This window comes from Somniosus microcephalus, unplaced genomic scaffold (genome assembly GCF_052327205.1).
Source record: "Somniosus microcephalus isolate GS21.2 unplaced genomic scaffold, FLI_Smic_1.0 unresolved_chr7, whole genome shotgun sequence".
In the NCBI taxonomy this organism is placed as follows: Eukaryota; Metazoa; Chordata; class Chondrichthyes; order Squaliformes; family Somniosidae; genus Somniosus; species Somniosus microcephalus.
In genome coordinates, this window is record NW_028225185.1 from 33,171,968 (window position 1) to 33,194,896 (window position 22,929).

The following is a 22,929-nucleotide window of genomic DNA, read 5'->3' on the forward strand; positions in this document are numbered from 1 at the left end:
TGTGCGGATGGCGGGCGCTGATTGGCTGTGTGGGAGCTGCTCTCTGATTGGCGGTGCGGGGTTGGAAGGCAGGCGATGATTGGCTGTGCGGGGGCGGGCGCTGATTGGCATTGTGGGGGCAGGGGGCGGACGCTGATTGGCTGTGTTTGGGAGCTGCTCTCTTTGATTGGCTGTGCGGGAGCTGCTCTCTGATTGGCTGTGCGGGAGCAGGGGGCGGGCGCTGATTGGCTGTGTTTGGGAGCTGCTCTCTTTGGCTGTGCGGGGGCAGGGGGCGGGCGCTGATTCGCTGTGTGTGTGGGTGCTGCTCCCTTTGATTGGCTGTGCGGGGGCAGGGGGCGGGCGCTGATTGGCTGTGTGGGAGCGGGAGGCCGCGGCTGAAGCGGTGTCCGTCAGTCGGTGGGCGCCGAGCGAGGCTGAGGAGAGGCGGCGGGTCCGGGACCGGGGACTGATGTCGGAGCCGGGCTACCGCGCCGTGTCGCGGCGGGACTCGCGCTCGCTGACCGGCTACAAGCACGCCTGCCACGTCCTGCTGTTCGCGGCCGAGCCGGGCCGGCTCTTCGGCCGCATCCCCCTCAGGCAGGCGCTGCTGGTGGGTCAGGGGGCAACCCTGGGGGGTGGTCAGGGGGCAGGTCCGGGGGCAACCCGGGGGGGTCGGGGGGCAACCCGGGGGTCGTCGGGGGGGCAACCCGGGGGGGGTTCGGGGGGGCAACCCGGGGGGGGGTCGTCGGGGGGCAACCCTCGGGGGTGGAGGTCAGGGGGCAACCCTGGGCGGGTCAGGGGGCAGCTCCCGAGGTCAGGGGGCAGCCCTGGGGATGGTCAGGGGGCAGCCCTGGGGGGGGTCAGGGGGGCAGCCCTGGGGGGGGTCAGGGGGGCAGCCCTTGTGGGGTTCAGGGGGGCAGCCCTTGTGGGGTTCAGGGGGGCAGCCCTTGTGGGGTTCAGGGGGGCAAACCTGGAGGGGTCAGAGGGCAATCCCCAGGGGGGAAGGACAACTCCTGTGGTCACTGGTTAATCACCGGGGTCAGGGGGCAACACCCTGGGTCAAGGGGCAACCCCCCCCCCCGAGGTCAAGGGGAATCGTCAAGGGGAATCGTCAGGGGGCGATCCCCAGGGTCAATGGGCAATCTCTGGGGTCAGGGGGTGAATCCCAGGGTGAGAGATTAAATCGGCGGGGAATAGAGTGGGACACACTGAGCCAGTCAACTCCCAGAGGGAGTCGGGGAAATACTGAGGGTGGTGGGGGCGGTAATTACTGAGGGGTGGATGAGGTAAATACCATGGGGGGGTACGTGGTGAGGGAGGTAAGTACTTGGGGAGAGGGGATAAATGCCTGGGAGGGGACAGGTTGTTAAATACCTGGGGTTAAGGGGGGTAAATACCCAGGGAGGGAGTGGATGTAAATGCACGGGGGGAGGGGGGTAAATACCTGGGAGAGGGGGTTGTAAATACTATGGAGGGTTAAATACTGAGGAGAGAGAGAGAACTGTGATTGGGGGTGGGGTGGGGAATGCTATGGGGAGTGTTGTACACTCTCGGAGGGAGGGTCAGACTGCCCGATGCCCACTTAATGCCGCCTGCAGTCTGGCACCTCAGTCTGTGCTGCGGGTCCCACAGTTGAATGAGGGTGGAGCCGCCGGTTGCTTCTCGCAAGTTTGCAGACGACATAAAGCTGGGTGGGCGTGTGTGCTGTGAGGAGGATGCAGAGAAACTCCAGTACAATTTGGACAGGTTGGGTGATTGGGCAGATGCATGGCAGATGCAATATAACGTGGATAAATGCGAGGTTATCCACTTTGGTGGCAAAAACAGGAAAGCAGATTATTATCTGAACGGCAATAGATTGGGAGAAGGGGACGTGCAACGAGACCTGGGTGTCCTTGTGCACCAGTCGCTGAAGGTAAGCATGCAGGTGCAGCAGGCGGTTAAGAAGGCAAATGGTATGTTGGCCTTCGTAGCGAGAGGATTCGAGTACAGGAACAAGGATGTCTTGCTGCAGTTGTACAGGGCCTTGGTGAGACCACACCTTGAGTATTGTGTGCAGTTTTGGTCGCCTTATCTGAGGAAGGATGTTCTTGCCATGGAGGGAGTGCAGCGAAGATTCACCAGACTGATACCTGGGATGGCAGGAATGACGTATGAGGAGAGATTGGGTCGATTGGGCTTATATTCGCTGGAGTTTAGAAGAATGAGAGGGGATCTCATTGAAACTTATAAAATTCTAACAGGACTAGACAGACTAGATGCAGGAAGGATGTTCCCGATGGCGGGGGAGTCCAGAACCAGGGATCACAGTCTAAGGATAAGGGGTAAGCCATTTAGGACAGAGATGAGGAGGAATTTCTTCACCCAGAGAGTGGTGAACCTGTGGAATTCTCTACCACAGAAGGCAGTAGAGGCCAACTTATTAAATATATTCAAGAAGGAGTTGGATATATTTCTTGAGGCTAAAGGGATCAAGGGATATGGGGAGAAGGCAGGGACAGGGTACTGAATTTGGATGATCAGCCATGATCTCATTGAATGGCGGAACAGGCTCGAGGGGCCGAATGGCCGACTCCTGCTCCTATCTTCTATGTTTCTCGCCAGCCCATCGCTGTCACTTCTCTTCCTCCCTTCCTCCCCAGATGCAGATGCGATTTGACGGGAAGATCGGCTTCCCCGGCGGGTTCGTGGACCCGCGGGACAGCTCCCTGGAGGAGGGCCTGAACCGCGAGCTGTCGGAGGAGCTGGGCTGCGAGACCAAGTGGCTGCGCATCACGGCGGACGACTACGCCAGCTCCCACGCCACCGAGGCGCTGCCGCAGAAGGTGGTGGCGCACTTCTACACGAAGCGGATCTCACTGGACGAGCTGCGCAAGGTGGAGCTGGCTGCCGTGCAGGCGAAAGACCACGGGCGTGAGGTAGGAGAGAGCGAGAGCTGAACCCACACCAACTCACATTTATCCAGCGCCTTTAAGGCAGTAAAACGTCCCAAGGCGCTTCACAGGAGCGTAAATTTGACACCGAGCCACACGAGATATTACGGACAGGAGACCAAAAGCTGGGTCAAAGAGGCAGGTTTTAAAGAGCAGCTTAAAGGAGGAGAGAGAGAGGCGGAGAGGTTTAGGGAGGGAATTCCAGAGCTCGGGGGGCCCTGGCGCGGTCGCCAATGGTGGAGCGATGGAAATCGGGGGATGCGCGAGAGGCCAGAATTGGAGGAGCGCAGAGATCTCTTGGGGGGGGGGTGTAGGGGCTGGAGGAAGTTACAGAGATAGGGAGGGTTGTAGGGGCTGGAGGAGGTTACAGAGATAGGGAGGGTTGTAGGGGCTGGAGGAGGTTACAGATAGGGAAGGTTGTAGGGGCTGGAGGAGGTTACAGAGATAGGGAGGGGTGTAGGGGCTGGAGGAGGTTACAGATAGGGAAGGTTGTAGGGGCTGGAGGTGGTTACAGAGTTAGGGAGAGTTGTAGGGGCTGGAGGAGGTTACAGAGATAGGGAGGGTTGTAGGGGCTGGAGGAGGTTACAGAGATAGGGAGGGTTGTAGGGGCTGGAGGAGGTTACAGATAGGGAAGGTTGTAGGGGCTGGAGGAGGTTACAGAGATAGGGAGGGGTGTAGGGGCTGGAGGAGGTTACAGATAGGGAAGGTTGTAGGGGCTGGAGGTGGTTACAGAGTTAGGGAGAGTTGTAGGGGCTGGAGGAGGTTACAGAGATAGGGAGGGTTGTAGGGGCTGGAGGAGGTTACAGAGATAGGGAGAGTTGTAGGGGCTGGAGGAGGTTACAGAGATAGGGAGGGGTGTAGGGGCTGGAGGAGGTTACAGAGATAGGGAGAGTTGTAGGGGCTGGAGGAGGTTACAGAGATAGGGAGGGTTGTAGGGGCTGGAGGAGGTTACAGAGATAGGGAGGGTTGTAGGGGGCTGGAGGAGGTTACAGAGATAGGGAGTGTTGTAGGGGCTGGAGGAGGTTACAGAGATAGGGAGAGTTGTAGGGGCTGGAGGAGGTTACAGAGATGGGGAGGGTTGTAGGGGATGGAGGAGGTTACAGAGATAGGGAGGGTTGTAGGGGGCTGGAGGAGGTTACAGAGATAGGGAGAGTTGTAGGGGCTGGAGGAGGTTACAGAGATGGGGAGGGTTGTAGGGGCTGGAGGAGGTTACAGAGATGGGGAGGGTTGTAGGGGCTGGAGGAGGTTACAGAGATGGGGAGGGTTGTAGGGGCTGGAGGAGGTTACAGAGATAGGGAGGGTTGTAGGGGCTGGAGGAGGTTACAGAGATAGGGAGGGTTGTAGGGGGCTGGAGGAGGTTACAGAGATAGGGAGTGTTGTAGGGGCTGGAGGAGGTTACAGAGATAGGGAGAGTTGTAGGGGCTGGAGGAGGTTACAGAGATGGGGAGGGTTGTAGGGGCTGGAGGAGGTTACAGAGATAGGGAGGGTTGTAGGGGCTGGAGGAGGTTACAGAGATAGGGAGGGTTGTAGGGGGCTGGAGGAGGTTACAGAGATAGGGAGTGTTGTAGGGGCTGGAGGAGGTTACAGAGATAGGGAGAGTTGTAGGGGCTGGAGGAGGTTACAGAGATGGGGAGGGTTGTAGGGGCTGGAGGAGGTTACAGAGATAGGGAGGGTTGTAGGGGCTGGAGGAGGTTACAGAGATAGGGAGGGTTGTAGGGGCTGGAGGAGGTTACAGAGATAGGGAGGGTTGTAGGGGGCTGGAGGAGGTTACAGAGATAGGGAGTGTTGTAGGGGCTGGAGGAGGTTACAGAGATAGGGAGAGTTGTAGGGGCTGGAGGAGGTTACAGAGATGGGGAGGGTTGTAGGGGATGGAGGAGGTTACAGAGATAGGGAGGGTTGTAGGGGCTGGAGGAGGTTACAGAGATAGGGAGGGTTGTAGGGGCTGGAGGAGGTTACAGAGATAGGGAGGGTTGTAGGGGCTGGAGGAGGTTACAGAGATAGGGAGGGTTGAAGGGGCTGGAGGAGGTTACAGAGATAGGGAGGGTTGTAGGGGCTGGAGGAGGTTACAGAGATAGGGAGGGTTGTAGGGGGCTGGAGGAGGTTACAGAGATAGGGAGGGTTGTAGAGGCTGGAGGAGGTTACAGAGATAGGGAGGGTTGTAGGGGCTGGAGGAGGTTACAGAGATAGGGAGGGTTGTAGGGGCTGGAGGAGGTTACAGAGATAGGGAGGGTTGTAGGGGCTGGAGGAGGTTACAGAGATAGGGAGGGTTGTAGGGGCTGGAGGAGGTTACAGAGATAGGGAGGGTTGTAGGGGCTGGAGGAGGTTACAGAGATGGGGAGGGGGGAGTGAGGAGGATGTGCAGGAATTTGAACACGAGGATGAGAATTTTGAAATCGAGGAGCTGCTTAACCGGGAGCCAATGTGGGTCAGCGAGCACAGGGGGTTAAGGGGGAACGGGACTGGGTGCGAGCTAGGACACGGGGCAGCCGAGTTTTGGATGTGTTCAGGTTTATAGAGGGTGCAAGGTGCGTTGCAATAGTCAAGTCTGGAGGTAAAACAGGCAGGGATGAGGGTTTGAGCAGCGGGTGAGCTCAGGCGGGGTGGAGACGGGCGATGGCGCGGAGATGGGAGTTGGATTGTGTTGGATGGCAGGCTGTGTAATCTGTTATGCAGCAGCAACGAGGCAATGGGCTCCAGTTCCAGGACTCCCGATCTCCCTCTCCCCCTCCGCGACCTGCTGCACTGTTCCGCAGGGCTCCTCGGGGGCCCCTCCGTATCTCTCCTTCGTCTGATTCTCGACTGTGAGTCACAGAGCACTCTCCAGCAGGGGTCACTGGACACTAATGAACCACATTTACTTTAGTGGTGTGGAGAAGCTGGGATTGTTCTCCTTGGAGCAGAGAAGGTTAAGGGGAGATTGACCAGAATGGTACCAGGGATGAGGGACTTCAGTGATGTGGCGAGACTGGAGAAGCTGGGGTTGTTCTCCTTAGAGCAGAGAAGGTTAAAGGGGAGATTGACCAGAATGGTACCAGGGATGAGGGACTTCAGTGACGTGGAGAAGCTGGGATTGTTCTCCTTAGTGCAGAGAAGGAGATTGACCAGAATGGTACCAGGGAATTGTGATCTGGAACGCGCTGCCTGAAAGGGCGGAGGAAGCAGATTCAATAGTAACTTTTAAAGGGAATTGGAGAAATACTTGAAGGGGAAAAAAGTGCCGGGCTGTGGGGACAGAGCAGGGGGGAGTGAGACTAATTGGAGAGCTCGTTCAAAGAGCCGGCACAGGCACGGTGGGCTGAATGGCCTCCCTCTGTGCGGTGTCATTCTATGAACAGCAGGATCCTCACCCAGGGGTGCTGAGGCCCCACGCCACTCGACTCCTCCCCCACCCCCTCGCTGTGTCTCAGTGACTTGGAACAATCTGTGCTTTTAATATATTCAGTGAGAATAATCTTCTGCCAGTTCCTTGGTAGAACTGGAGGTGTCAGCAGGTGATTCAGGCTGCAGTGCTGTTCAGCACGTGGCCCACACTGCAGTGCGATGAGTCACTGGGGAATAAACTCACACCTCAACTCCAGTGTACAACGAGCTGCACACGATTACACGGCAAGCACGCCAAGGCCGTCACACCAACAGCGATCTGAGCCCCGCCGTTATTGAATTCATTCGTGAGATGTGGCCGTCACTGGCAATCCCTCACTGCCCTCGAGAAGGTGGTGGTGAGCCGCCTTCTTGAACCACTGCAGTTCCGTGTGGTGAAGGTGCTCCCGCAGTGCTGTTAGGGAGGGAGTTCCTAGATTTTGACCCAGCGACGATGAAGGGACGGCCGATATATTTCCAAATCAGGATTCTGTGTGACTCGGAGGGGAACTTGGAGGTGCTGGTGTTCCCCTGCGCCTGCTGCCCTCGTCCTTCTAGGTGGAAGAGGTCGCGGGTTTGGGAGGTGCTGCCAAAGAAGCCTTGGCGAGTTGCTGCAGTGCATCTTGTAGATGACCCACACTGCAGCCACGGTGGGCAGTTGAGAGTCAACCACCCTGCCGGAGGGGCGGTACTGAGGGAGCGCCGCACTGTCGGAGGGGCAGTACTGAGGGAGTGTCGGAGGGGCGGTACTGAGGGAGCGCCGCACTGTCGGAGGGGCGGTACTGAGGGAGCGCCGCACTGTCGGAGGGGCGGTACTGAGGGAGCGCCGCACTGTCGGAGGGGCGGTACTGAGGGAGCGCCGCACTGTCGGAGGGGCGGTACTGAGGGAGCGCCGCACTGTCGGAGCGGCGGTACTGAGGGAGCGGCGCACTGTCGGAGGGGCGGTACTGAGGGAGCGCCGCGCTGTCGGAGGGGCGGTACTGAGGGAGCGCCGCGCTGTCGGAGGGGCGGTACTGAGGGAGCGCCGCGCTGTCGGAGGGGCGGTACTGAGGGAGCGCCGCACTGTCGGAGGGGCGGTACTGAGGGAGCGCCGCACTGTCGGAGGGGCGGTACTGAGGGAGCGCCGCACTGTCGGAGGGGCGGTACTGAGGGAGCGCTGCACTGTCGGAGGGGCGGTACCGAGGGAGCGCCGCACTGTCGGAGGGGCAGTACTGAGGGAGCGCCGCACTGTCGGAGGGGCGGTACTGAGGGAGTGTCGGAGGGGCTGTCTTTTGGATGAGACATTAAACCTGAGACCCCGTCTTCCCTCTCCGGTGGATGTAAAAGATCCCACGGCCACTATTGGAAGAAGAGCAGGGGGGAGTTCTCCCCGGTGTCCGGGGGCCAATATTTATCCCTCAACAACAACTTGTATTTATATAGCGCCGTTAACAACGTAAAACGCCCCAAGGCGCTGCACAGGAGTGTTGAAGATAAAGCATTGACACCGAGCCACATTAGTAGATATTAGGGCCGGCTTGGTCAGAGGTTGGTTTTAAGGAGAGGCTTAAAGGAGGCGGGAGAGAGGCGGAGAGGTTTAGGGAGGGAATTCCAGAGCTCGGGGCCCAGCCAGCTGAAGGCACGGCCGCCAAAGGTGGAGCGATTTATAATCAGGGATGCTCAAGAGGGCAGAATTGGAGGAGCGCAGATATCTCAGGGGGAGTTGTGGGGCTGGAGGAGGTTACAGAGATCGGGAGGGGGGCGAGGAGGCCATGGAGGGATTAGAAAACAAGGATGGAGAATTTTGAAATCGAGGCGTTGCTTAACCGGGAGCCAATGTAGGTCAGCGAGCACAGGGGGTGATGGGAGAACGGGACTCGGTGCGAGTTAGGACACGGGGCGTGCGAGTTAGGACACGGGGCAGCCGAGTTTTGGATCACCTCAAGTTTACGTAGGGTGGAATGTGGGAGACCAGCCAGGGGTGCGCTGGAATAGTCGAGTCCAGAGGTAACAAAGACACGGATGATGGTTCCTTCCCTCGACCAACATCACTAAAACAAATTATCTGGTCATTACCACACTGCTGTTTGTGGGAGCTTGCTGTGTGCAAATTAGCTGCCACATTTCCTACATTACAACAGTGACTACACTGCAAAATATTTAACTGGCTGTGAAGTACTTTGGGATGTCCTGAGGTGGTGAAAGGTGCTGGAGAAATGCAAGTCTTTCTTTTTATAACTCGTGCAATAGCACGACCGTACCCTCTAAATGTGTTGCTGCTTGTAACATTCTTTTTTGTGTGTGTGTCTCTCTCTTTCTGTGTCTGTCTCTCTCTCTCTCTCTCTCTCTCTGTGTCTCTCTCGGTCTCTCGCGCTCGCTCGGTCTCGCGCCCCCTCTCTCTCTCGCGCCCCCTCTCTCTCGCGCGCCCCCTCTCTCTCGCGCGCCCCCTCTCTCTCCCAAATAAATGGAGGGCACAGACTGGGATTCGCCAGGATAGAGGCTCATCCTGGGAGTGTCTGTCTGGTCTTTCTATCACATACTCACCTGCACCCAGTTTCTATGTCAGAGGGTGCAGGTGAGTGACCCAGGCTTCTACATGTGCCTGAGATCGGGGAAGGGGCTATCCTCTTCCCGCCACCCCCTGCCCCACCCTGATTTAATTTTATTTCCCCCCCCCCCCCCCCCCCCCCCACCCCCCACAGCTAGTTACATAGAATTTACAGCCCAGAAACAGGCCATTCGGCCCCTCTGCTCCGTGCCGGTGTTCCTGCTCCACACCAGCCTCCTCCCACCCCCTCTTCATCTCACCCCATCACCATATCCTTCTATTCCTTTCTCCCTCATGTGTTTATCCAGCTTCCCCCTTAAATCCATCGACACTATTCGCCTCGACCACTCCCTGTGGTAGCGAGTTCCACATTCTCACCACTCTCTGGGTGAAGAAGTTTCTCCTGAATTCCCGGTTGGATTTATTCGTGACTCTCTTATATTGACGGCACCTAGTTCTGGTCTCCCCGAGAAGTGGAAACATCTTCTCTACGTCTACCCTATCGAAACCCCTTCATAATCTTAAAGACCTCGATCAGGTCACCCCTCAGCCGTCTCCTTTCTAGAGAAAAGAGCCCCAGCCTGTTCAGTCTTTCCTGATAGTTATAACCTCCCAGTTCTGGTATGATGCTAGTAAATCTCTTTTTGCACCTTCTCCAGTGCCTCTATATCCTTTTTATAAAATAGGAGACCAGAACTGTGCACAGTGCTCCAAGTGTGGTCTAACCAGGGTATATGGAGACCAGAACTGTGCATAGTGCTCCAAGTGTGGTCTAACCAAGGTATATGGAGACCAGAACTGCGCACAGTGCTCCAAGTGTGGTCTAACCAAGGTATATGGAGACCAGAACTGTGCACGGTGCTCCAAGTGTGGTCTAACCAAGGTATATGGAGACCAGAACTGTGCACAGTGCTCCAAGTGCGGTCTAACCAAGGTATATGGAGACCAGAACTGTGCACAGTGCTCCAAGTGTGGTGTTAGCAAGGTATCTGGAGACCAGAACTGTGCACAGTGCTCCAAGTGTGGTCTAACCAAGGTATATGGAGACCAGAATTGTGCACAGTGCTCCAAGTGTGGTCTAACCAAGGTATATGGAGACCAGAATTGTGCACAGTGCTCCAAGTGTGGTCTAACCAAGGTATATGGAGACCAGAACTGTGCACAGTGCTCCAAGTGTGGTCTAACCAAGGTATATGGAGACCAGAACTGTGCACAGTGCTCCAAGTGTGGTCTAACCAAGGTATATGGAGACCAGAACTGTGCACAGTGCTCCAAGTGTGGTCTAACCAAGGTATATGGAGACCAGAACTGTGCACGGTGCTCCAAGTGTGGTCTAACCAAGGTAGGGTTGTAGGGGCTGGAGGAGGTTACAGAGATAGGGAGGGTTGTAGGGGCTGGAGGAGGTTACAGAGATAGGGAGGGTTGTAGGGGCTGGAGGAGGTTACAGAGATAGGGAGGGTTGTAGGGGGCTGGAGGAGGTTACAGAGATAGGGAGTGTTGTAGGGGCTGGAGGAGGTTACAGAGATAGGGAGAGTTGTAGGGGCTGGAGGAGGTTACAGAGATAGGGAGGGTTGTAGGGGCTGGAGGAGGTTACAGAGATAGGGAGGGTTGTAGGGGCTGGAGGAGGTTACAGAGATAGGGAGGGTTGAAGGGGCTGGAGGAGGTTACAGAGATAGGGAGGGTTGTAGGGGCTGGAGGAGGTTACAGAGATAGGGAGGGTTGTAGGGGGCTGGAGGAGGTTACAGAGATAGGGAGGGTTGTAGAGGCTGGAGGAGGTTACAGAGATAGGGAGGGTTGTAGGGGCTGGAGGAGGTTACAGAGATAGGGAGGGTTGTAGGGGCTGGAGGAGGTTACAGAGATAGGGAGGGTTGTAGGGGCTGGAGGAGGTTACAGAGATAGGGAGGGTTGTAGGGGCTGGAGGAGGTTACAGAGATAGGGAGGGTTGTAGGGGCTGGAGGAGGTTACAGAGATAGGGAGGGGGGAGTGAGGAGGATGTGCAGGAATTTGAACACGAGGATGAGAATTTTGAAATCGAGGAGCTGCTTAACCGGGAGCCAATGTGGGTCAGCGAGCACAGGGGGTTAAGGGGGAACGGGACTGGGTGCGAGCTAGGACACGGGGCAGCCGAGTTTTGGATGTGTTCAGGTTTATAGAGGGTGCAAGGTGCGTTGCAATAGTCAAGTCTGGAGGTAAAACAGGCAGGGATGAGGGTTTGAGCAGCGGGTGAGCTCAGGCGGGGTGGAGACGGGCGATGGCGCGGAGATGGGAGTTGGATTGTGTTGGATGGCAGGCTGTGTAATCTGTTATGCAGCAGCAACGAGGCAATGGGCTCCAGTTCCAGGACTCCCGATCTCCCTCTCCCCCTCCGCGACCTGCTGCACTGTTCCGCAGGGCTCCTCGGGGGCCCCTCCGTATCTCTCCTTCGTCTGATTCTCGACTGTGAGTCACAGAGCACTCTCCAGCAGGGGTCACTGGACACTAATGAACCACATTTACTTTAGTGGTGTGGAGAAGCTGGGATTGTTCTCCTTGGAGCAGAGAAGGTTAAGGGGAGATTGACCAGAATGGTACCAGGGATGAGGGACTTCAGTGATGTGGCGAGACTGGAGAAGCTGGGGTTGTTCTCCTTAGAGCAGAGAAGGTTAAAGGGGAGATTGACCAGAATGGTACCAGGGATGAGGGACTTCAGTGACGTGGAGAAGCTGGGATTGTTCTCCTTAGTGCAGAGAAGGAGATTGACCAGAATGGTACCAGGGAATTGTGATCTGGAACGCGCTGCCTGAAAGGGCGGAGGAAGCAGATTCAATAGTAACTTTTAAAGGGAATTGGAGAAATACTTGAAGGGGAAAAAAGTGCCGGGCTGTGGGGACAGAGCAGGGGGGAGTGAGACTAATTGGAGAGCTCGTTCAAAGAGCCGGCACAGGCACGGTGGGCTGAATGGCCTCCCTCTGTGCGGTGTCATTCTATGAACAGCAGGATCCTCACCCAGGGGTGCTGAGGCCCCACGCCACTCGACTCCTCCCCCACCCCCTCGCTGTGTCTCAGTGACTTGGAACAATCTGTGCTTTTAATATATTCAGTGAGAATAATCTTCTGCCAGTTCCTTGGTAGAACTGGAGGTGTCAGCAGGTGATTCAGGCTGCAGTGCTGTTCAGCACGTGGCCCACACTGCAGTGCGATGAGTCACTGGGGAATAAACTCACACCTCAACTCCAGTGTACAACGAGCTGCACACGATTACACGGCAAGCACGCCAAGGCCGTCACACCAACAGCGATCTGAGCCCCGCCGTTATTGAATTCATTCGTGAGATGTGGCCGTCACTGGCAATCCCTCACTGCCCTCGAGAAGGTGGTGGTGAGCCGCCTTCTTGAACCACTGCAGTTCCGTGTGGTGAAGGTGCTCCCGCAGTGCTGTTAGGGAGGGAGTTCCTAGATTTTGACCCAGCGACGATGAAGGGACGGCCGATATATTTCCAAATCAGGATTCTGTGTGACTCGGAGGGGAACTTGGAGGTGCTGGTGTTCCCCTGCGCCTGCTGCCCTCGTCCTTCTAGGTGGAAGAGGTCACGGGTTTGGGAGGTGCTGCCAAAGAAGCCTTGGCGAGTTGCTGCAGTGCATCTTGTAGATGACCCACACTGCAGCCACGGTGGGCAGTTGAGAGTCAACCACCCTGCCGGAGGGGCGGTACTGAGGGAGCGCCGCACTGTCGGAGGGGCAGTACTGAGGGAGTGTCGGAGGGGCGGTACTGAGGGAGCGCCGCACTGTCGGAGGGGCGGTACTGAGGGAGCGCCGCACTGTCGGAGGGGCGGTACTGAGGGAGCGCCGCACTGTCGGAGGGGCGGTACTGAGGGAGCGCCGCACTGTCGGAGGGGCGGTACTGAGGGAGCGCCGCACTGTCGGAGCGGCGGTACTGAGGGAGCGGCGCACTGTCGGAGGGGCGGTACTGAGGGAGCGCCGCGCTGTCGGAGGGGCGGTACTGAGGGAGCGCCGCGCTGTCGGAGGGGCGGTACTGAGGGAGCGCCGCGCTGTCGGAGGGGCGGTACTGAGGGAGCGCCGCACTGTCGGAGGGGCGGTACTGAGGGAGCGCCGCACTGTCGGAGGGGCGGTACTGAGGGAGCGCCGCACTGTCGGAGGGGCGGTACTGAGGGAGCGCTGCACTGTCGGAGGGGCGGTACCGAGGGAGCGCCGCACTGTCGGAGGGGCAGTACTGAGGGAGCGCCGCACTGTCGGAGGGGCGGTACTGAGGGAGTGTCGGAGGGGCTGTCTTTTGGATGAGACATTAAACCTGAGACCCCGTCTTCCCTCTCCGGTGGATGTAAAAGATCCCACGGCCACTATTGGAAGAAGAGCAGGGGGGAGTTCTCCCCGGTGTCCGGGGGCCAATATTTATCCCTCAACAACAACTTGTATTTATATAGCGCCGTTAACAACGTAAAACGCCCCAAGGCGCTGCACAGGAGTGTTGAAGATAAAGCATTGACACCGAGCCACATTAGTAGATATTAGGGCCGGCTTGGTCAGAGGTTGGTTTTAAGGAGAGGCTTAAAGGAGGCGGGAGAGAGGCGGAGAGGTTTAGGGAGGGAATTCCAGAGCTCGGGGCCCAGCCAGCTGAAGGCACGGCCGCCAAAGGTGGAGCGATTATAATCAGGGATGCTCAAGAGGGCAGAATTGGAGGAGCGCAGATATCTCAGGGGGAGTTGTGGGGCTGGAGGAGGTTACAGAGATCGGGAGGGGGGCGAGGAGGCCATGGAGGGATTAGAAAACAAGGATGGAGAATTTTGAAATCGAGGCGTTGCTTAACCGGGAGCCAATGTAGGTCAGCGAGCACAGGGGGTGATGGGAGAACGGGACTCGGTGCGAGTTAGGACACGGGGCGTGCGAGTTAGGACACGGGGCAGCCGAGTTTTGGATCACCTCAAGTTTACGTAGGGTGGAATGTGGGAGACCAGCCAGGGGTGCGCTGGAATAGTCGAGTCCAGAGGTAACAAAGACACGGATGATGGTTCCTTCCCTCGACCAACATCACTAAAACAAATTATCTGGTCATTACCACACTGCTGTTTGTGGGAGCTTGCTGTGTGCAAATTAGCTGCCACATTTCCTACATTACAACAGTGACTACACTGCAAAATATTTAACTGGCTGTGAAGTACTTTGGGATGTCCTGAGGTGGTGAAAGGTGCTGGAGAAATGCAAGTCTTTCTTTTTATAACTCGTGCAATAGCACGACCGTACCCTCTAAATGTGTTGCTGCTTGTAACATTCTTTTTTGTGTGTGTGTCTCTCTCTTTCTGTGTCTGTCTCTCTCTCTCTCTCTCTCTCTCTCTGTGTCTCTCTCGGTCTCTCGCGCTCGCTCGGTCTCGCGCCCCCTCTCTCTCTCGCGCCCCCTCTCTCTCGCGCGCCCCCTCTCTCTCGCGCGCCCCCTCTCTCTCCCAAATAAATGGAGGGCACAGACTGGGATTCGCCAGGATAGAGGCTCATCCTGGGAGTGTCTGTCTGGTCTTTCTATCACATACTCACCTGCACCCAGTTTCTATGTCAGAGGGTGCAGGTGAGTGACCCAGGCTTCTACATGTGCCTGAGATCGGGGAAGGGGCTATCCTCTTCCCGCCACCCCCTGCCCCACCCTGATTTAATTTTATTTCCCCCCCCCCCCCACAGCTAGTTACATAGAATTTACAGCCCAGAAACAGGCCATTCGGCCCCTCTGCTCCGTGCCGGTGTTCCTGCTCCACACCAGCCTCCTCCCACCCCCTCTTCATCTCACCCCATCACCATATCCTTCTATTCCTTTCTCCCTCATGTGTTTATCCAGCTTCCCCCTTAAATCCATCGACACTATTCGCCTCGACCACTCCCTGTGGTAGCGAGTTCCACATTCTCACCACTCTCTGGGTGAAGAAGTTTCTCCTGAATTCCCGGTTGGATTTATTCGTGACTCTCTTATATTGACGGCACCTAGTTCTGGTCTCCCCGAGAAGTGGAAACATCTTCTCTACGTCTACCCTATCGAAACCCCTTCATAATCTTAAAGACCTCGATCAGGTCACCCCTCAGCCGTCTCCTTTCTAGAGAAAAGAGCCCCAGCCTGTTCAGTCTTTCCTGATAGTTATAACCTCCCAGTTCTGGTATGATGCTAGTAAATCTCTTTTTGCACCTTCTCCAGTGCCTCTATATCCTTTTTATAAAATAGGAGACCAGAACTGTGCACAGTGCTCCAAGTGTGGTCTAACCAGGGTATATGGAGACCAGAACTGTGCATAGTGCTCCAAGTGTGGTCTAACCAAGGTATATGGAGACCAGAACTGCGCACAGTGCTCCAAGTGTGGTCTAACCAAGGTATATGGAGACCAGAACTGTGCACGGTGCTCCAAGTGTGGTCTAACCAAGGTATATGGAGACCAGAACTGTGCACAGTGCTCCAAGTGCGGTCTAACCAAGGTATATGGAGACCAGAACTGTGCACAGTGCTCCAAGTGTGGTGTTAGCAAGGTATCTGGAGACCAGAACTGTGCACAGTGCTCCAAGTGTGGTCTAACCAAGGTATATGGAGACCAGAATTGTGCACAGTGCTCCAAGTGTGGTCTAACCAAGGTATATGGAGACCAGAATTGTGCACAGTGCTCCAAGTGTGGTCTAACCAAGGTATATGGAGACCAGAACTGTGCACAGTGCTCCAAGTGTGGTCTAACCAAGGTATATGGAGACCAGAACTGTGCACAGTGCTCCAAGTGTGGTCTAACCAAGGTATATGGAGACCAGAACTGTGCACAGTGCTCCAAGTGTGGTCTAACCAAGGTATATGGAGACCAGAACTGTGCACGGTGCTCCAAGTGTGGTCTAACCAAGGTAGGGTTGTAGGGGCTGGAGGAGGTTACAGAGATAGGGAGGGTTGTAGGGGCTGGAGGAGGTTACAGAGATAGGGAGGGTTGTAGGGGCTGGAGGAGGTTACAGAGATAGGGAGGGTTGTAGGGGGCTGGAGGAGGTTACAGAGATAGGGAGTGTTGTAGGGGCTGGAGGAGGTTACAGAGATAGGGAGAGTTGTAGGGGCTGGAGGAGGTTACAGAGATAGGGAGGGTTGTAGGGGCTGGAGGAGGTTACAGAGATAGGGAGGGTTGTAGGGGCTGGAGGAGGTTACAGAGATAGGGAGGGTTGAAGGGGCTGGAGGAGGTTACAGAGATAGGGAGGGTTGTAGGGGCTGGAGGAGGTTACAGAGATAGGGAGGGTTGTAGGGGGCTGGAGGAGGTTACAGAGATAGGGAGGGTTGTAGAGGCTGGAGGAGGTTACAGAGATAGGGAGGGTTGTAGGGGCTGGAGGAGGTTACAGAGATAGGGAGGGTTGTAGGGGCTGGAGGAGGTTACAGAGATAGGGAGGGTTGTAGGGGCTGGAGGAGGTTACAGAGATAGGGAGGGTTGTAGGGGCTGGAGGAGGTTACAGAGATAGGGAGGGTTGTAGGGGCTGGAGGAGGTTACAGAGATAGGGAGGGGGGAGTGAGGAGGATGTGCAGGAATTTGAACACGAGGATGAGAATTTTGAAATCGAGGAGCTGCTTAACCGGGAGCCAATGTGGGTCAGCGAGCACAGGGGGTTAAGGGGGAACGGGACTGGGTGCGAGCTAGGACACGGGGCAGCCGAGTTTTGGATGTGTTCAGGTTTATAGAGGGTGCAAGGTGCGTTGCAATAGTCAAGTCTGGAGGTAAAACAGGCAGGGATGAGGGTTTGAGCAGCGGGTGAGCTCAGGCGGGGTGGAGACGGGCGATGGCGCGGAGATGGGAGTTGGATTGTGTTGGATGGCAGGCTGTGTAATCTGTTATGCAGCAGCAACGAGGCAATGGGCTCCAGTTCCAGGACTCCCGATCTCCCTCTCCCCCTCCGCGACCTGCTGCACTGTTCCGCAGGGCTCCTCGGGGGCCCCTCCGTATCTCTCCTTCGTCTGATTCTCGACTGTGAGTCACAGAGCACTCTCCAGCAGGGGTCACTGGACACTAATGAACCACATTTACTTTAGTGGTGTGGAGAAGCTGGGATTGTTCTCCTTGGAGCAGAGAAGGTTAAGGGGAGATTGACCAGAATGGTACCAGGGATGAGGGACTTCAGTGATGTGGCGAGACTGGAGAAGCTGGGGTTGTTCTCCTTAGAGCAGAGAAGGTTAAAGGGGAGATTGACCAGAATGGTACCAGGGATGAGGGACTTCAGTGACGTGGAGAAGCTGGGATTGTTCTCCTTAGTGCAGAGAAGGAGATTGACCAGAATGGTACCAGGGAATTGTGATCTGGAACGCGCTGCCTGAAAGGGCGGAGGAAGCAGATTCAATAGTAACTTTTAAAGGGAATTGGAGAAATACTTGAAGGGGAAAAAAGTGCCGGGCTGTGGGGACAGAGCAGGGGGGAGTGAGACTAATTGGAGAGCTCGTTCAAAGAGCCGGCACAGGCACGGTGGGCTGAATGGCCTCCCTCTGTGCGGTGTCATTCTATGAACAGCAGGATCCTCACCCAGGGGTGCTGAGGCCCCACGCCACTCGACTCCTCCCCCACCCCCTCGCTGTGTCTCAGTGACTTGGAACAATCTGTGCTTTTAATATATTCAGTGAGAATAATCTTCTGCCAGTTCCTTGGTAGAACTGGAGGTGTCAGCAGGTGATTCAGGCTGCAGTGCTGTTCAGCACGTGGCCCACACTGCAGTGCGATGAGTCACTGGGGAATAAACTCACACCTCAACTCCAGTGTACAACGAGCTGCACACGATTACACGGCAAGCACGCCAAGGCCGTCACACCAACAGCGATCTGAGCCCCGCCGTTATTGAATTCATTCGTGAGATGTGGCCGTCACTGGCAATCCCTCACTGCCCTCGAGAAGGTGGTGGTGAGCCGCCTTCTTGAACCACTGCAGTTCCGTGTGGTGAAGGTGCTCCCGCAGTGCTGTTAGGGAGGGAGTTCCTAGATTTTGACCCAGCGACGATGAAGGGACGGCCGATATATTTCCAAATCAGGATTCTGTGTGACTCGGAGGGGAACTTGGAGGTGCTGGTGTTCCCCTGCGCCTGCTGCCCTCGTCCTTCTAGGTGGAAGAGGTCGCGGGTTTGGGAGGTGCTGCCAAAGAAGCCTTGGCGAGTTGCTGCAGTGCATCTTGTAGATGACCCACACTGCAGCCACGGTGGGCAGTTGAGAGTCAACCACCCTGCCGGAGGGGCGGTACTGAGGGAGCGCCGCACTGTCGGAGGGGCAGTACTGAGGGAGTGTCGGAGGGGCGGTACTGAGGGAGCGCCGCACTGTCGGAGGGGCGGTACTGAGGGAGCGCCGCACTGTCGGAGGGGCGGTACTGAGGGAGCGCCGCACTGTCGGAGGGGCGGTACTGAGGGAGCGCCGCACTGTCGGAGGGGCGGTACTGAGGGAGCGCCGCACTGTCGGAGGGGCGGTACTGAGGGAGCGCTGCACTGTCGGAGGGGCGGTACCGAGGGAGCGCCGCACTGTCGGAGGGGCAGTACTGAGGGAGCGCCGCACTGTCGGAGGGGCGGTACTGAGGGAGTGTCGGAGGGGCTGTCTTTTGGATGAGACATTAAACCTGAGACCCCGTCTTCCCTCTCCGGTGGATGTAAAAGATCCCACGGCCACTATTGGAAGAAGAGCAGGGGGGAGTTCTCCCCGGTGTCCGGGGGCCAATATTTATCCCTCAACAACAACTTGTATTTATATAGCGCCGTTAACAACGTAAAACGCCCCAAGGCGCTGCACAGGAGTGTTGAAGATAAAGCATTGACACCGAGCCACATTAGTAGATATTAGGGCCGGCTTGGTCAGAGGTTGGTTTTAAGGAGAGGCTTAAAGGAGGCGGGAGAGAGGCGGAGAGGTTTAGGGAGGGAATTCCAGAGCTCGGGGCCCAGCCAGCTGAAGGCACGGCCGCCAAAGGTGGAGCGATTATAATCAGGGATGCTCAAGAGGGCAGAATTGGAGGAGCGCAGATATCTCAGGGGGAGTTGTGGGGCTGGAGGAGGTTACAGAGATCGGGAGGGGGGCGAGGAGGCCATGGAGGGATTAGAAAACAAGGATGGAGAATTTTGAAATCGAGGCGTTGCTTAACCGGGAGCCAATGTAGGTCAGCGAGCACAGGGGGTGATGGGAGAACGGGACTCGGTGCGAGTTAGGACACGGGGCAGCCGAGTTTTGGATCACCTCAAGTTTACGTAGGGTGGAATGTGGGAGACCAGCCAGGGGTGCGCTGGAATAGTCGAGTCCAGAGGTAACAAAGACACGGATGATGGTTCCTTCCCTCGACCAACATCACTAAAACAAATTATCTGGTCATTACCACACTGCTGTTTGTGGGAGCTTGCTGTGTGCAAATTAGCTGCCACATTTCCTACATTACAACAGTGACTACACTGCAAAATATTTAACTGGCTGTGAAGTACTTTGGGATGTCCTGAGGTGGTGAAAGGTGCTGGAGAAATGCAAGTCTTTCTTTTTATAACTCGTGCAATAGCACGACCGTACCCTCTAAATGTGTTGCTGCTTGTAACATTCTTTTTTGTGTGTGTGTCTCTCTCTTTCTGTGTCTGTCTCTCTCTCTCTCTCTCTCTCTCTGTGTCTCTCTCGGTCTCTCGCGCTCGCTCGGTCTCGCGCCCCCTCTCTCTCTCGCGCCCCCTCTCTCTCGCGCGCCCCCTCTCTCTCGCGCGCCCCCTCTCTCTCCCAAATAAATGGAGGGCACAGACTGGGATTCGCCAGGATAGAGGCTCATCCTGGGAGTGTCTGTCTGGTCTTTCTATCACATACTCACCTGCACCCAGTTTCTATGTCAGAGGGTGCAGGTGAGTGACCCAGGCTTCTACATGTGCCTGAGATCGGGGAAGGGGCTATCCTCTTCCCGCCACCCCCTGCCCCACCCTGATTTAATTTTATTTCCCCCCCCCCCCCCACAGCTAGTTACATAGAATTTACAGCCCAGAAACAGGCCATTCGGCCCCTCTGCTCCGTGCCGGTGTTCCTGCTCCACACCAGCCTCCTCCCACCCCCTCTTCATCTCACCCCATCACCATATCCTTCTATTCCTTTCTCCCTCATGTGTTTATCCAGCTTCCCCCTTAAATCCATCGACACTATTCGCCTCGACCACTCCCTGTGGTAGCGAGTTCCACATTCTCACCACTCTCTGGGTGAAGAAGTTTCTCCTGAATTCCCGGTTGGATTTATTCGTGACTCTCTTATATTGACGGCACCTAGTTCTGGTCTCCCCGAGAAGTGGAAACATCTTCTCTACGTCTACCCTATCGAAACCCCTTCATAATCTTAAAGACCTCGATCAGGTCACCCCTCAGCCGTCTCCTTTCTAGAGAAAAGAGCCCCAGCCTGTTCAGTCTTTCCTGATAGTTATAACCTCCCAGTTCTGGTATGATGCTAGTAAATCTCTTTTTGCACCTTCTCCAGTGCCTCTATATCCTTTTTATAAAATAGGAGACCAGAACTGTGCACAGTGCTCCAAGTGTGGTCTAACCAAGGTATATGGGACCAGAACTGTGCACAGTGCTCCAAGTGTGGTCTAACCAGGGTATATGGAGACCAGAACTGTGCATAGTGCTCCAAGTGTGGTCTAACCAAGGTATATGGAGACCAGAACTGCGCACAGTGCTCCAAGTGTGGTCTAACCAAGGTATATGGAGACCAGAACTGCGCACGGTGCTCCAAGTGTGGTCTAACCAAGGTATATGGAGACCAGAACTGTGCACGGTGCTCCAAGTGTGGTCTAACCAAGGTATATGGAGACCAGAACTGTGCACAGTGCTCCAAGTGCGGTCTAACCAAGGTATATGGAGACCAGAACTGTGCACAGTGCTCCAAGTGTGGTGTTAGCAAGGTATCTGGAGACCAGAACTGTGCACAGTGCTCCAAGTGTGGTCTAACCAAGGTATATGGAGACCAGAATTGTGCACAGTGCTCCAAGTGTGGTCTAACCAAGGTATATGGAGACCAGAATTGTGCACAGTGCTCCAAGTGTGGTCTAACCAAGGTATATGGAGACCAGAACTGTGCACAGTGCTCCAAGTGTGGTCTAACCAAGGTATATGGAGACCAGAACTGTGCACAGTGCTCCAAGTGTGGTCTAACCAAGGTATATGGAGACCAGAACTGTGCACGGTGCTCCAAGTGTGGTCTAACCAAGGTATATGGAGACCAGAACTGTGCACAGTGCTCCAAGTGTGGTCTAACCAAGGTATATGGAGACCAGAACTGTGCACGGTGCTCCAAGTGTGGTCTAACCAAGGTATATGGAGACCAGAACTGTGCACGGTGCTCCAAGTGCAGTCTAACCAAGGTATATGGAGACTAGAACCAGCCGTGAGGCTCGGGGATGTTAAGCGAGGGTGGGGGGGGGGGTGGATTTGTGACCTGAACCGGTGGTGTGCCTTGGATGCCCCGGGCAGACCCTGCCAAAGGCCTCCCTCACCCTTTGTAATTCCTTTCCCGAATGTGCCCCCACACAGGTGATGGGGGTCATCCGGGTCCCTCTGTACACCCTGCGCGACGGCTTCGGCGGGCTGCCGGCCTTCCTCACCAACACCTTCATCGGCAACGCCAAGGAGCAGCTGATCGGCGCCCTGCGGACCCTGCACCTGCTGAGTGAAGCCGAGCTGCAAGCCGCCATCAGCGCCAGCCGGGACGGGTAGGAGCGAGGGCGACGGCCGGCCGGCTGGGTCGCTCGCAAAAGGAATGCCGATACGACAGAAGAAGAAAAACAAACAAAACTCTACTGGAGTCGCGGGCCGGGGGAGGGGGAAAGGGAGCCAGCTCGCGACCAAGCCAGGTGTACAGCCCCACTGCATGCCGTAGAAAATAACCGCTGGAACAATGTTCGTAGCACAGTTGATTCCTGTCTGTCGCGCGCACTCCCCCCCCACACACACACATACACACACACCGGACTATCGACCACACCATCCCAGGAGTCGGGATAGGAGTTGTACGTCACGCCCCACCCTCGCTTAGTATCTTCCACCCGGCACTGGGCTACAGGTGAAGGTTAACACCGCAGAAAGGATTTGGTGCGCAGTGCAACCTGCTCCTCAGTGGGATCTGCAACATTCACCCGTCAGGGAAGACAGTGCGGCGCTTCGTCAGTACCGCCCCTCCGACAGTGCGGCGCTCCCTACGCGCTACCCCTCTGACTGTACGGCGCTCCCTCAGTACCGCCCCTCCGACAGTGCGGCGCTCCCTCAGTACTGCCCCTCAGACAGTGCAGCACTCCCTCAGTACTGCACCAGGAGTGTAGGCCTGTGTTACGGGCTCGTGGAGATTAGGGGCTTGAACCCACGATCTTCTGACTCGGGTGTGTAAAGTGTCGGTCGGTTATAAGAGGGTTGTGATAATCGTTCTTAAGTTATTTTTGTTGCACATTTTAGTGTATTGAGTTTATTTTCTTGGCTCTCCGTACCTGAGGGTTGCTGTGGCCCCAGAAGTCAGGGGTCAGTCACGGGGCTGTGGGGTAGTTGGAGCTCGATAGATGATCAGGGGCTGGGCAATCAGGTGCTTCTAACCCTTTGTCCAGCCCCTGGGTCAGTTACCCTGCTCTCCTGGTCCGGGGTACAGGAGTGGAGGGGGGGGGATGGTGGGGGAACGGAGGGTGGGGGCTGGTCAATTACCCCGCTCTGCCCCGCCCGCGCGCGGAACGTGGGGGTACCTTCCCGGGGGACAGGAGGTGGGGGGGCTGCTCGGTTTCCCCACTCTCGCACAAGTGAAGGCCGCAAAGTAACAGCAGTCACTGTTTCCACACGCTAACCGTCAGACTGCGTGCGAGTGTGAGCACACAGTTTGTTACTTCGTGTCGCTGTGAAAGCATGAAGGTTGGAAATAAAGATCTAATGTTGACGCTCTCCTTTATCAAGTTCTCTTCTCTAATCACCCCACAACACACACACACGCACAGACACTCACACGCTGCTTAAATATGTCCATGAAGGCATGCAGTCTGAGCGGACAGGGAGCCACAGGCACCGCTTGCCCTCCTGTACCCTAATCAGTTGGCAGTGCCCTCGCTGCTTGAGTCAGAAAGTTGTGGGTTCAAGTTTCCACTCCAGAGACTTGAGCACAAAATCTAGGCTGGCACTCCCGGTGCAGTGCTGAGGGAGCGCCGCACTG

General features: G+C 56.2%; 1 protein-coding gene across 1 annotated transcript; it reads left to right on the plus strand.

Moving 5' to 3' along the window:
• Positions 1-336: 336 nt before the first annotated feature.
• LOC147086757 (U8 snoRNA-decapping enzyme) lies at positions 337-22,664 on the plus strand. The gene is made up of 3 exons (XM_085978926.1): positions 337-589; positions 2,622-2,897; positions 21,279-22,664. The coding sequence occupies exons 1-3, from the start codon at positions 449-451 to the stop codon at positions 21,459-21,461; spliced, it is 600 nt and encodes a 199-aa protein (XP_085835052.1). The 5' UTR covers positions 337-448; the 3' UTR covers positions 21,462-22,664.
• Positions 22,665-22,929: the final 265 nt, after the last annotated feature.